This window comes from Salmo salar, chromosome ssa15, assembly GCF_905237065.1.
Source record: "Salmo salar chromosome ssa15, Ssal_v3.1, whole genome shotgun sequence".
Lineage (NCBI taxonomy): Eukaryota > Metazoa > Chordata > Actinopteri > Salmoniformes > Salmonidae > Salmo > Salmo salar.
This window is the reverse complement of record NC_059456.1, coordinates 43,843,041-43,857,553: the sequence shown is the minus strand read 5'-3', so window position 1 is coordinate 43,857,553 and position 14,513 is coordinate 43,843,041. Positions and strand designations below refer to the sequence as shown.

Sequence of the window (14,513 nt, the reverse complement as noted above, 5' to 3'; positions counted from 1 at the left end):
AAGATATTCGAGTGACCGCTCGAACAATGGAAATACATGTCCTCAAAGATGGAAGACAGGCGGGAGGTGACATCAGGTGGGACCATTCTAGCCAATGAGTGTGAACAACAGGCCATAGAGATAGATACAGGACTCATTTTTGTATCTGTACCTTCGCATCTGTGACAGCATGGGCAGTGAAGCCATGCTCATTTTAATGGAGTCGATTGTCCTCTTCATTGGCTGCTTGCTCTCAACTCATAACAATCCCCACCCAGTTGACTACTTTAAAATGGTGGAAGCCCGCAATCGCAATGCCCATGCTAAAACGGGTTATGTCCATGTCCTCTATCCATCTCTATGGCAATAAACACAACTCGGATATAAAGTCGTGTTTTTTTAAGTTGGCAAAATGTAACATGCGTCCACTTATATCAGTGATTTCGTAACAACATAACCATTACAAAGCTTAAATTCTATCAAATAAGCCTCACGAGGAAAATTAACAATTACATTTTTGTTGACCAAATTCGACACCCTCTCATTGGCGTCTACACAAAAATGTCCTACTTTGTGGGCTTATTTTCTTGACAGATTTTGTTCAGAGTAAAACCTCTCGCTTCGCCTTTTCCTCTCTGAAAGAGGAGGAACGCCACTATTTTGCTTTGTTTTGGTAGCATCTATTTTGCGAACTGTCTAAATAGCTACGTCACTGAGCGAAGTGCAAACAGTATTTATGACAGGTGAGTATGGATGAAATTCACCCAAGTGAGAACACAGTCAAGGGGTGTGTCTGTCACTTTTGACAACTGGGCCTCCGATGCTAGCAAGCTAACGTTACAAGAAATAGCTAGCTAGTTTAATGACGGCAAAATCATACTCACATCATCGATGTGTCTGTTTAGTAACTACATATATTTTGTATGGACAGTTTTTCTATTAATTCTATGATGCACTTATGTTCTCTTTCGATTAGCAAGATGGTTAATAACGTTATAGCGAAATACTGTATAGTTAGTCTTGTTAGCTAGCTGGCTAACTAACTTTGGCAGGCTTTGTTTTTGTTACGCAAAACAGACAGTGAGAAGCGAGTTACCAGTTTTACAATAACTCTGGGAAAGAGTGCAGAGTCCATATCATCTTTTCAACAATCTTTTTCCATAGAGAGGTACTTTGAGAGAATACAGAATTGATCCTGATGACATCCCAGTAACTACACTTGAAACAGTAAGGAGATCATTTATTTTCCATCATAGCAATTTTAAAAATAAGATTGTGATTTAAAAGATTCTAGCTAAATCGTTTGAAATTCAAATTGAGATATTTAGGCCTATTAATAATTTAATATCTCATGACAGCTTTGTTATTTGATTCTCCAGCGTGACAAGATTATTGCTAATCCTATGAAGCTTCAATCTTGAATATCCAGATTTTGATAATAGAGTAAAATTAGGCTGCAGGTTTGTTTGTCTGTCTCAGCATTTGCCTAACTTGCTGTGTCTCCCCTCAGCATGGCGAGCTGTGGCGAGGTGGACCACTCAGTGGACTCTGTGTCCTCCTCAAAGGTGGAAGACGGAGGGGACGCCTTCACTGGTGACTCCCCCAGCTCACCTACCCCCTCGGCCAACCCCGTGCCGGAGTGTGCCATCTGCCTCCAGACCTGTGTCCACCCGGTTCGCCTGCCCTGCCGCCACGTTTTCTGTTTCCTGTGCGTCAAAGGAGCCTCCTGGCACAGCAAGCGCTGCGCTCTTTGCCGACAGGAAGTACCTGAGGACTTCCTGGAGCATCCCACTCTGCTGTCCCCAGAGGAGCTGAAGGCAGCAGCCTCAGGAGGGCGAGGAGGAACCGGGCCGGGGAGCACTGGGGGAGACCATGCATGGTACTACGAGGGGAGGAACGGCTGGTGGCAGTATGACGAGAGGACCAGCCGTGAGCTGGAGGACGCTTTCGCCAAGGGCAGGAAGAGCGCCGAGATGCTGATTGCTGGCTTCCTGTACGTAGCTGACCTGGAGAACATGGTGCAGTACCGCCGCAACGAGCACGGTCGCCGCCGACGCATGAAGCGTGATGTGGTAGACATTCCCAAAAAGGGCGTGGCCGGACTCAGACTGGACCCTGACCCCACCCCGCCAGTTGTTGCCGTGGCAGCTGTTCCGGTCACAGCGGCAACAGTGGAACGGCCAAGCTCTGCTGATGGGGAGGATGTGACTGGACGGTCGCAGGCGGGGGGCTTAGGGGTTGTCATCCCGGCTCCTCCAGTCAGACCCCCCACAGTCCTTGGGGCCCACCCTGCCACCGCAGCCTCCATGTCCCTTGAAGACTCTCTGTCCCAGCTCCTCATCAGCCAACCAGAGGGGGAGGAAGAGGAGAATGAAGAGGTAGCTTCAAGAATAAGCCAGGTGTACGAGTCAGCATCTGGTAGCAGTGAGGATGAGGATGGTGGTGGTGATGAAGTGGGGTGGGATAGGGAGAGGGGGGGACGAGAAGTTGGGTCTCGACGGAGGCCCAGACATAGACTCCTACAGCGCCGGCTCAGGGAGGTCCAGCCTGATAGACTGCCACCTGGTGGTGGGTCCTCCAGCGGAGGCCTCAGTGTGCGCTCACGCAGCCCTGACGGTCAATGCACTGTCACTGAGGTGTGACCACAACTGCACCACTGTCTCTGTACTCAACCGGCTCAGCAAAAAACAAATTCACTCCATGCCCATGGTGGTATTGAATAACCCAGTGGAAGACACCAGATCAGCCATTTGCATTACATATACAGCAACATAGGCTAATTTATAATACGTCAGCCAGTAAGATTATGCAAAATAGCACACATAATAAAATAGCCCATACTGTTCCACTCTCTGCCACTAACCATTTAAGCCTGTGTTAGTACCAAAAGGCATGGTCAGCCTTAATAGGCTATCTACAGAGAAATTGTGAAATGAGAAAGGTTTGGAGATGACTTAACCTTTTAAATGTAGCATCCCATCTCTAACAGGAGGCAAAAGTCTTGTTTTGTCGGTACATGGCTGTTTACTGTAATGATTGTTCTAACATCTCCATTGAGCGTGCATGAGTCAGTGTGTGTATTGAAGTCATATTCCAGATTAATATAAAAATATGTTTCTTAAATGTCCAATGCAGCTGTTTTTAGCTCGATATCAAATTATTTCTGGGTAACAATTAAGTACCTTAAATAGCACCTTTTGTTTGGTATTTTATTAGGACCCACAAGAGGTCACTGTATGCTTGGCCACAACAGTTCTGCAAACCCACCCCATAGATCCCCCATCTTGACACAGAACTCGCCAAGCCACCAATAGGAAGACATACTGTGTCTTTCTTGCTTGTTTGCAGCCATTGAAACAAATTTCAAGTGCAAAACAAGTGAAAACACTTGTAACTACTGAATGGAAGGTATTTGAAATTACAACAAGATCACAAATATGCACACAGGTTCTATACATCAGGGGTGGAGCATGGAAATGAGCAAGCAGAGATTGCGAATGAAAGCTTCTTTAATCTGTCAGTAGCTATGTGCATACTCAATTCAAACGTGATAGATGTCACACATATTCCTAAGAAGAAAAGGTGACCTACAAAGACAGGTAGAAGTAGGAAGAAGTGATTGGAGATTTTTTACAAAGTACTTCCTCATGAAAGATGAAACAAATGAAGATGTTGAGAGAAGATGCTGAAGATACTATGAAAACTGGATGGAAGATGCATTGTACACACACCTGATCATGAGTGTTTGAGTTGTCTGAACTTTGAACCTATTATTTTGATACTCTTCTGTCAATTGTTTATTGCCATGTTTTAAAAAGTATTTTTGACTTTTAATTAATATGATTTAACTTCCGTGTGTGGTCTTTCTTGTTTAACTGTGATGTTTTATCAAAACAATAAATTGTCTATTATTTGACCTTAATTGAAGTCACGAGTTCGATGTTGTGGGTAACTTAACCGTAATTTGACAATTTATTTGAAAGGGATAGCTAGTACTTATGCATTATGGCTTTAGGTGATACTGTATGTTCAATTTGCATCGTGGATCAGCATTGTGACTCGGCATCGTGACTAGACCCACAAGGTCTTGTGTACCTTTATTTGACCAGGCAGGTCAATTAAACAACAAATTCTTATTTACAATGACGACCTGGCACTGTGGGCCAGGGGGCGGGGATTAAAAACTACAAGTAAGACGACGGACAACACAGACGGAAGACACTTTTACACTAGCAACAACACAGATACATCAGCAGGCAGACAGTGGAAACAAATCACATCACGACTAGAGAGACATCACCCTACTACATGAAGGGAGACCTATGGCAACAACACAAGATGGCACAAGGTCGTTGTAAGCGGTCACTGTAAGCCTGGCCACAACAGTTCTGCTAACCCACAATTATACTGTAGATCCCCATCTTGACGCCAATATCATTTTAAAAAAAAAATGTATGTGTCTTTCTTGCCTATTTGCAGCCATTGAAACACATTTCAAGTGCAAAACAAGTCAAGAGAGTTTAAACTACTGAATGGAAGGTATTTGAAATTACAACAAGATCACAAATATGCACACAGGTTCTATACATCAGGGGTGGAGCATGGAAATGAGCAAGCAGAGATTGCGAATTAAAGCTTCTTTAATCTGTCAGTAGCTATGTGCATACTCAATTCAAACGTGATAGATGTCACACATATTCCTAAGTAGAGATAGTGACTGTAAGATCAACGTCAGTAGGTGGAAGTGATGGGAGATGCTCTACCAAGAGACTTCCTCATTCAGATGAAAGATGACAAATTAGGAAATTAAGTGGAAGTTGTTGAGAAAAAGCGGTGGACAAAGATGGTTAACCTTTGGTTACTTGGAGGCATGGGACAAACTCAATGACTTCTCTTTTCATAAAGTATGAAGCTGAAACCTTTGCACGACAGAGACTCACTACCTGTCTGGGTCTGGATTGAAGCATGGGAGTTACTCTATTCCTCCTTCTCCTGGCCATACAGAATGACTTAGCAGCAGGACAGGTTTGGTGCAATCTGTTCAGCTGCGAATCGTGTCAATGTCCCAGTGGATTAATTTACTACGACAAGGAACACACTCGGTGTGTGGATATCGATGAGTGCGTGGACAAGCCGACCATCTGTAGGGCCTATTTGGCTTGCCTCAACACCAATGGTGGCTACTGCTGTGAGTGTCAACCTGGGTTCATAGCAGAGAAGAGTGCATCAGAACGATATGTGGAACTGGACGAGTGTAAGACAGACAAGTTGTTCTGCAGAAAGAGGGGAACCTGTCAGAATCTGGAGAGCACCTACCAGTGCCAGTGCCCCCCCTGGGATCAGTAACTATGGCAACAAACATGCTGGGTGTACAGAGCTGAATTGTGAGCTGTATCGACCACAGCAGGCTACACCTGGACAAGCTTTGCCAGGCTTTGGCAGTCTTTTGTCTCTGTTGAGACAGAACTGGTTGTTGCTGAATAAGTCTGGAGCAAAAGGGGAGCGGTTGACTGGAGAAGTGATTTTAGAAGTAAGTCCTCAGCTGAGAAACACCACAACCAGGATCAGGACCAACCACACAGAGGTGGAGCTTGTTGTCAGGGGGGACCGGACTCCACCCAGTGGGCTGGTCAGCCTGACCAATGAGAACACCCAACTCAACATCACCTGGGAAACTGCAACGGAGACACCTGCCCAGGCAATGCCTTTGTTACTCTACTCAGTTACAAAGGTCTTCAGGCCAGGGGCGGAAATCCCGGGGCGGACGACCCCCCCATCCTGGGAAAAATATGATTTGTCCCCCCCAATATATCACTGAAACATAACTATGTAATTGAAATAATATTAATAATACACAATGAAAGCAATTGTGCTGATTATAGACACTTAATAGCGCGTTTTTAAGTTTCAAAAGATTGCAACCCCCCCACTCTTTGCCTCACAATGGTTTGATCCACTGCCAGTTCCTTAGCGTGCTAGGTAACAGAGAGGTCGTATCTACTGTCTGAAAGGCACTCAATGCACGTAACTGACGTGAGGTTAATCCAGTCAATCGCGCACACACACTAGCTCAATATGCAGAGCTAGCTCGCAAATATTAACTATTAAACTAGCTAGTACCTATTCCATTTATGTGGCGTCGTCAAAGATGGAATCAGCATGCAGATGATGTAAGTTAGTGCTTCAAAGTCCCTGTGATAAGGTTAGCGATAAACTGAAATCCAAACTGAACAGAACTACACTCTCTTCTACCATTGTCTTAAATATATTTAATGGTCTCGTTGCAAAAGCTAAATTGTCGCAAGTGAACTTTTATTTATTTAATTTCACCTTTATTTAACCCGGGTAGCAAAGATTATAGCAAACACCACTGAAACGGAATTAGTGCTCGCTAGCTTTGCAAATTCAGCTATTGTTGGAAGCCAGCCAATATGAAACAAACTATTAAAATTACAAAATGTTGCAGCATATGTTGTGTAAATGGTGAACTCATACAGCTGTCAACTCTTGTCATTTTAATCCGTTTCACATTTGCTAGCTACCTTTTAGATCGAAGCCCAAATAGAATGATAAAAGATAAGATGATAGAAGCCCATCTCCTACTGTAAATAACCTACACACTGTGTGTGTGTGTGTAGCCAGCCAGCCAGGTAGAAAAATGGCAGAAAAATAAAAGACGGACATCAGAGTATTTTTCAATACACCAAAACGCATAGTAAGAACCCTAGTAGCCTAATATCTCAAAGACTAGTTGATAAAATGTTCATAAGAAAGAAATGAAATTCTAATGGAAATGTTTCACAATGATGTCATTAGGCAGAGCAGGCAACAGATGGCACACAGACAGCAGAGTTGGGGACAGATATGCAGGGACAGACTGGCAGAGACAGGGAGTCTCAGGTAAGTTTGTTGAGTCTTTGGCAACATTATGAAAGGTTCTAAAAAAATTTGACTTGTAAAATAGGAACATAATTGGAAAATGCCATGGATACCCCCACTCTCAACTTAAACTGGTGACTGAACAAAGATTTGTTAAAGGCAATGGTATTGCTGTTGTGTAGTTTTGGGTACCGGTAGTTAGGAGTACGGCAAACACCTTATTTCTTTGGTTCCTCAATATACATTTACCATATTACAATGTAGGCTATGTGTTACAGCACTACTTTTGGTGTCCCCCTCAGGAATTGCTCTTGAGAAAATTTAATGTAATTGTCCCCTCCAAAGTTGATATCAGATTTTCGCCCCTGCTTCAGACTTTGGCCAATGGATATAAAAACAATTAAAAACTTGGCTCCAGAGTGGTTACTGTATCCGTTAGCAACCCCAACAAAACAAGGCTGCGCCAACCGGTCATTCTTACCTTCACACACCTGAAGCCCGGTGATGGGCACCAGCACGCCTGTGTTTATTGGTCAAAGGAGAAATGAGCAAGCAGAGATTGCAATGTAAAACTTCTTAAATCTGTCAGTAGCTATGTGCACACTCAATTCAAACGTGATAGATGTCACACATATTCCTAAGTTGAAAAAGTGGTCAAGGCGAGGCTGTGCCTCCACACATGCCTCCACACATGTGTTCCTGCAGTCATCTCAGCAGCTTTGCTCTGCTCAAAGACATCCACCAGATGCCACTGTCTGTGGTGATGTCGGTGGGCACTTCCATGGCTACAGTCTGTTTGGTCCTATCGCTGCTCGTGACTCAGTGGTGTCGCTCGGTCAGCCGCAAGCTTAATGAGAGGCGCCTCCAGTAACAGGAATTACACTGAATGTACAAAACATTAGGAACACTCGTTGGGACATGGACTCTACAAGGTGTTAAAAACATTCCACAGGGATGCTGGCCCATGTTGACTCCAATGCTTCCCACAGTTGTGTAAAGTTGGCTGGATGTCCTTTGGGTGGTGGACCGTTCTTGATACACATGGCAAACTGTTGAGCGTGAAAAACCCAGCAGTGTTGCAGTTCTTAACACACTCAAACTGGTGTGCCTGGCACCTACTACCATACCCCATTTAAAGGCACTTAAATATGTTGTCTTGCCCATTCCCCCTCGGAATGGCACACATACACAATCAATTTCTCAATTGTCTCAAAGCTTAAAAATCCTTCTTTAACCTGTCCCATCCCTTCCATCTACACTGATTGAAGTGGATTCAACAAGTGACATCAATAAGGGATCATAGCTTTCACCTGGATTCACCTGGTCAGTCTATGTCATGGAAAGAGCAGGTGTTCCTAATGTTTTGTACAGTCAGTGTATATACCATTAGGTAATAATTCACCAGTATACCTGCATACATTGAACACCATGACGTACTGTATGTGTTCTAAGACATTCTGTTTATACTTATATGGATTTCTAAATGTTAATGAATGCATTTCCAGCCACGGGATGTTGGCCCAATGCAAATAGAAATGGGTTATGTAAAATTTCCTCTTTGAGTTAATACAATTCTGTATGAATGTTTTTCAAAGATGTGATAGCACAGTCACACACAACATGCATGGGTGATAAGATACAGGAGCCTGGTTCTGAAGCACACCGACTGTAATTCCATGGTGTGGGATATGTCGTGTATGATACTTATTTAGATGAGAGATCAAACGTTTCATGAGGCAACAGTACAGAATGTCACCTTTTATTTGAGGGCATTTTCATACATACAGTTGAAGTCGGAAGTTTACATACACTTAGGTTGGAGTCATTAAAACTCATTTTCAACCACTCCACAAATGCCTTGTTAACAAACGATAGTTTTGGCAAGATGGTTAGGACATCTACTTTGTGCATGACACGAGTCATTTTTCCAACAATTGTTTACAGACAGATTATTTCACTTTTAATTCACTGTATCACAATTCCAGTGGGTCAGAAGTTTACATACACTAAGTTGATTGTGCCTTTAAAAAGCTTGGAAAATTCCAGAAAATTCTGTCATGGCGTTAGAAGCTTCTGATAGGCTAATTGACATAATTTGAGTCAATTGGAGGTGTACCTGTGGATGTATTTCTAGGCCTACCCTCAAACTCAGTGCCTCTTTGCTTGACATCATGGGAAAATCAAAAGAAAGCAGCCAAGACCTCAGAAAAAAAATTGTAGACCTCCACAAGTCTGGTTCATCCTTGGGAGCAATTTCCAAATGCCTGAAGGTACCATGTTCATCTGTACAAACAATAGTACGCAAGTATAAACACCATGGGACCACGCAGCCGTCATACAGCTCAGGGAGGAGACGCGTTCTGTCTCCTAGAGATGAATGTACTTTGGTGTGAAAAGTGCAAATTAATCCCAGAACAACAGCAAAGGACCTTGTGAAGATGCTGGAGGAAACAGGTACAAAAATATCTATATCCACAGTAAAACGAGTCCCATATCGATATAACCTGAAAGGCCGCTCAGCAAGGAGGAAGCCACTGCTCCAAAACTGCCATAAAAAAGCCAGACTACGGTTTGCAACTGCACATGGGGACAAAAATTGTACTTTTTGGAGAAATGTCCTCTGGTCTGATGAAACAAAAATAGAACTGTTTGGCCATAATGACTATCGTTATGTTTGGAGGAAAAAAGGGGGAGGCTTGCGTGCCGAAGAACACCATCCCAACCTTGAAGCACGGGGGTGGCAACATCATGTTGTGGGGGTGCTCTGCTGCAGGAGGGACTGGTGCACTTCACAAAATAGATAGCATCATGAGGTAGGAAAATTATGTGGATATATTGAAGCAACATCTCAAGACATCAGTCAGGTTAAAGCTTGGTCGCAAATGGGTCTTCCAAATGGACAATGACCCCAAGCATACTTCCAAAGTTGTGGCAAAATGGCTTAAGGACAACAAAGTCAAGGTATTGGAGTGACCATAACAAAGCCCTGATCTCAATCCTATAAAAAATCTGTGGGCAGAACTGAAAAAGTGTGTGCGAGCAAGGAGGCCTACAAACCTGACTCAGTTACACCAGCTCTGTCAGGAGGGATGAGCCAAAATTCACCCAACTTATTGTGGGAAGTTTGTGGAAGGCTACCTGAAACGTTTGACCTAAGTTAAACAATTTAAAGGCAATGCTACCAAATACTAATTGAGTGTATGTAAACTTCTGACCCACTGGGAATGTGATGAAAGAAATACAAGCTGAAATAAATCATTCTCTCTACTATTATTCTGACATTTCACATTCTTAAAATAAAGTGGTGATCCTAACTGACCTAAGACAGGGAATTTTTACTAGGATTAAATGTCAGGAATTGTAAAAAACTGAGTTTAAATGTATTTGGCTAAGGTGTATGTAAACTTCAGACTTCAACTGTATCTGTTTTACCATTTAGAAATGAAAGCACTTCATGTATCTAGTCCCCCGATTTGAGTATGTTTTTCTTTCGTAAGTATTTGGACAACTTCACTTATAGTGTATTAAAGTAGTAAAAAGTTTAGTATTTGGTCCCATATTCCTAGCACGCAATGACTACATCAAGCATGTGACTCTGCAAACTTACTGGATGCATTTGCAGTTTGTTTTGGTTGTGCTTCAGATTATGTTTTGCCCAATAGGATCATACCCCTCTCCCCCCAAAAATGTTCACCTCCCCTGTTTTTGGTAATGGTGAGAGGTATGATTTTATGGGGGGTATAATCTTTGTTGTTCTGTAACTTTCTCACTCTTATTCACAATTCATTCATGATTATCCATAATCATAGTAGCATCCACATTAATGTTCAGAAACATCTTCTATTCTTATTTACAATAAAAGTGACTCCAAAATGACAATACATTATTCACCATTCAGTCCCTATTGTGCAAAACATAATCCGAAAGTGATTTAATTTCTAAATGGTAAAACAGATGTGTATAAAAATACCATAAAAGGTGATATTCTGTATGAAACATTTGATCTCAAATCCAAAATACTGGAGTACAGAGACACATTTACACATTTTGGCTTCACTGTTGAAATAAATACAGAGGGGAGTGTAAATGGAATATCAGGGATGTTATTATGGTAACTGGGGGATACATATAGAAATGCCACACCCTGGGGTCGTATTGTGGCAATGTGAAAGATACATAGAGCGATGATGGAGAGAGAAAGAGAGAGGTGGCTGGAGTGGAAGGGGGTGAGAGAAGGAGACAGTAAGATGAGAGAGTGAGAAAGAGAGTGATGAGAGACAGGAAGAAGAGAGGGAGAGATGAAGAGTAGAGGTAGAGCAAGAGCATGATATAATAAGAAAGTAAGAGAGAGCAATGGAGAGGAAGGGATGGAAAAAGAGGGAGGGAGGGAGGATGGAAGGAAGGAGAGAGGGATGATGAAAGAGTCCTGGGTGAGAGAGTTCATTTTGGGTATGTATGTACACAAGACCAGACATAGCCCTGAAACATGTAAAAATTACATAGAATTGCATGAAATGCTTTATAAAGGCCCAATTTTTCCCGGACCCTAGTTTACAAAATACAGTTTGCAAGCGCCTCTTTTCTACTGCTCTAGTCTAGACCACCACGCAAATGCGATTATATGCATGCAAGATGATTTCCCGGAACCTCAGAGCTCCCCAGGTCACCCCCCTCTTACGCTCACTTTTTATTCTGGCACCTCCCGATTTACAAATTAAGCACTGAGGACAAGACATTTATGAGCATAGGATGGTGATCATAGCTGCGGAGGGACATAGTGTATGATAGTTATTCATGTCTGTAGTGGCACCGTTTTTACAGTGTGATGCCTAGGGAGAGGTATTAATGGTGTGAAGTCGATGATGGTTACAGTAGAATGAGGTCATGCTGGCTCCTGTTCGGGCGAGACTACAGACACGTCTGTGAATCTGACTACATCCATGTCTGTCCTAGCACTGGAAATAGGCTACCAACAACCACACACACACATGCACATACACACACGTGCACACACACATGTACTAATGCATGCACACACACAGTACACAAACTTACAAAACCAGACTCTTACCTAATGGAAATGTGTTTTTATTAGATGGAGTAGATAAATCGACTAGAATAGAATGGATTAGTTCAAACATGTATTAATGTAGCAACACGTCATAACTCACATCATTAGTAGCATACAGCCCCTAGGCATTAAACAAGAAATAACAACCCCATCCCGAGCACAAACAAGGTCACAAATAATAATTGACAGACAAACAATTGTGCCCTCTGAACTCCTGGGTGGGAGACAGACAGACGGGAGTAGACAGACAGACGGGAGTAGACAGACAGACGGGAGTGATCCAACTATTCCTGGTGGATTGAGTGTTGTACCCTGGTTTATTTTGTGCAGAGAGAGGGGGGATATTACAGGTTGTAGACTAGACAGGTCATTGGAGAGTTATGTCTACATTCATAACTGTTGTCTCCCCTCTGTCTGTGTATATATATATATATTACTGTTCAAAAGTTTGGGGTCACTTAGAAATGTCCTTGTTTTTGACAGAAAATTACATTTTTTTGTCCATTAAAATAACATAAGATTGATCAGAAACACAGTGTAGACATTGTTAATGTTGTAAATGACTATTGTAGCTGGAAACGCCAGATTTGTTATGGAATATCTACATAGGCGTACAGTGGCCCATTATCAGCAACCATCACTGCTGTGTTCCAGTGGCACGTTGTGTTAGCTAATCCAAGTTTATCAGTTTAAAAGGCTAATTGATCATTAGAAAACCATTTTGCAATTATGTTAGCACAGCTGAAAACTGTTGTTCTGATTAAAGAAGAAATAAAACTGGCCTTCTTTAGACTAGTTGAGTATCTGGAGCATCAGCATTTGTGGGTTCGATTACAGGCTCAAAATGGCCAGAAACAAAGTACTTTCGTCTGAAACTCATCAGCCAATTCTTGTTCTGAGAAATGAAGGCTATTCCATGCGAGAAATTGCCAAGAAACTGAAGATCTCGTACAGTTATGTATGTAGACATAACTCTCCAATGACCTGTCTAGTCTACACCCTGTAATATCCCCCCTCTCTCTGCACAAAATAAACCAGGGTACAACACTCAATCCACCAGGAATAGTTGGATCACTCCCGTCTGTCTGTCTACTCCCGTCTGTCTGTCTACTCCCGTCTGTCTGTCTACTCCCGTCTGTCTGTCTACTCCCGTCTGTCTGTCTCCCACCCAGGAGTTCAGAGGGCACAATTGTTTGTCTGTCAATTATTATTTGTGACCTTGTTTGTGCTCGGGATGGGGTTGTTATTTCTTGTTTAATGCCTAGGGGCTGTATGCTACTAATGATGTGAGTTATGACGTGTTGCTACATTAATACATGTTTGAACTAATCCATTCTATTCTAGTCGATTTATCTACTCCATCTAATAAAAACACATTTCCATTAGGTAAGAGTCTGGTTTTGTAAGTTTGTGTATGTGTGTGTGCATGCATTAGTACATGTGTGTGTGCACGTGTGTGTATGTGCATGTGTGTGTGTGGTTGTTGGTAGCCTATTTCCAGTGGTAGGACAGACATGGATGTAGTCAGATTCACAGACGTGTCTGTAGTCTCGCCCGAACAGGAGCCAGCATGACCTCATTCTACTGTAACCATCATCGACTTCACACCATTAATACCTCTCCCTAGGCATCACACTGTAAAAACGGTGCCACTACAGACATGAATAACTATCATACACTATGTCCCTCCGCAGCTATGATCACCATCCTTTGCTCATAAATGTCTTGTCCTCAGTGCTTAATTTGTAAATCGGGAGGTGCCAGAATAAAAAGTGAGCGTAAGAGGGGGGTGACCTGGGGAGCACTGAGGTACCGGTGTTGTGCCGAAAAGCTCACCCCGCCAGAATCCGCCCCCCCTCCGCCCTTCGCTTGAACGCGCACGCACTGAATTCTTCATTGCTGCGACATGCTAGCTAGTTGTGATTTCTGATCACGTTAGGCTGCGTTTCATTAAATGTTTTACACAGTGAGGGAAAAAAGTATTTGATCTCCTGCTGATTTTGTACGTTTGCCCACTGACAAAGAAATGATCAGTCTATAATTTTAATGGTAGGTTTATTTGAACAGTGAGAGACAGAATAACAACAAAAAAATCCAGAAAAACGCATGTCAAAAATGTTATAAATTGATTTGCATTTTAATGAGGGAAATAAGTATTTGACCCCTCTGCAAAACATGACTTAGTACTTGGTGGCAAAACTCTTGTTGGCAATCACAGAGGTCAGACGTTTCTTGCAGTTGGCCACCAGGTTTGCACACATCTCAGGAGGGATTTTGTCCCACTCCTCTTTGCAGATCTTCTCCAAGTCATTAATGCTTCTCCAAGTCATTGCACTTGTGCAATTTTCCAACAATTGTTTACAGACAGATTATTTCACTTATAATTCACTGTATCGCAATTCCAGTGTGTCAGAAGTAAACATACACTAAGTTGACTGTGCCTTTAAACAGCTTGGAAAATTCCAGAAAATGATGTCATGGCTTTAGAAGCTTCTGATAGGCTAATTGACATCATTTGAGTGAATTGGGGGTGTAACTGTGGATGTATTTCAAGGCCTACCTTCAAAATCAGTGCCTCTTTGCA

The 14,513-nt window shown here is 42.6% G+C and overlaps 1 protein-coding gene across 3 annotated transcripts; it reads left to right on the top strand.

Moving 5' to 3' along the window:
* The first annotated feature begins 369 nt into the window (after positions 1-369).
* On the top strand, positions 370-4,607 carry LOC106571496 (E3 ubiquitin-protein ligase rnf146). 3 transcript variants are annotated; one of them, XR_001320935.2, is made up of 4 exons: positions 371-722; positions 1,144-1,206; positions 1,490-3,387; positions 4,519-4,607. XR_001320935.2 is itself a non-coding variant. In XM_014144659.2 (3 exons), exon 3 carries the CDS (start codon positions 1,491-1,493, stop codon positions 2,619-2,621), a length of 1,131 nt encoding a protein of 376 aa, XP_014000134.1. In that variant the 5' UTR covers positions 371-722; positions 1,144-1,206; position 1,490; the 3' UTR covers positions 2,622-3,901. The 3 variants fall into 3 exon arrangements, 2 of the variants coding, with proteins under 2 accessions (XP_045551724.1, XP_014000134.1); XM_014144659.2 differs by lacking the exon at positions 4,519-4,607 and having other exon boundaries at positions 1,490-3,901; XM_045695768.1 differs by lacking the exon at positions 4,519-4,607 and having other exon boundaries at positions 370-1,206; positions 1,490-3,901.
* The last annotated feature ends 9,906 nt before the right edge of the window (positions 4,608-14,513 follow it).

Excerpts from the sequence above, each read along its gene's own strand:
- LOC106571496 (XM_045695768.1), top strand. The coding sequence starts at position 1,491 with ATGGCGAGCTGTGGCGAGGTGGACCACTCAGTGGACTCTGTGTCCTCC.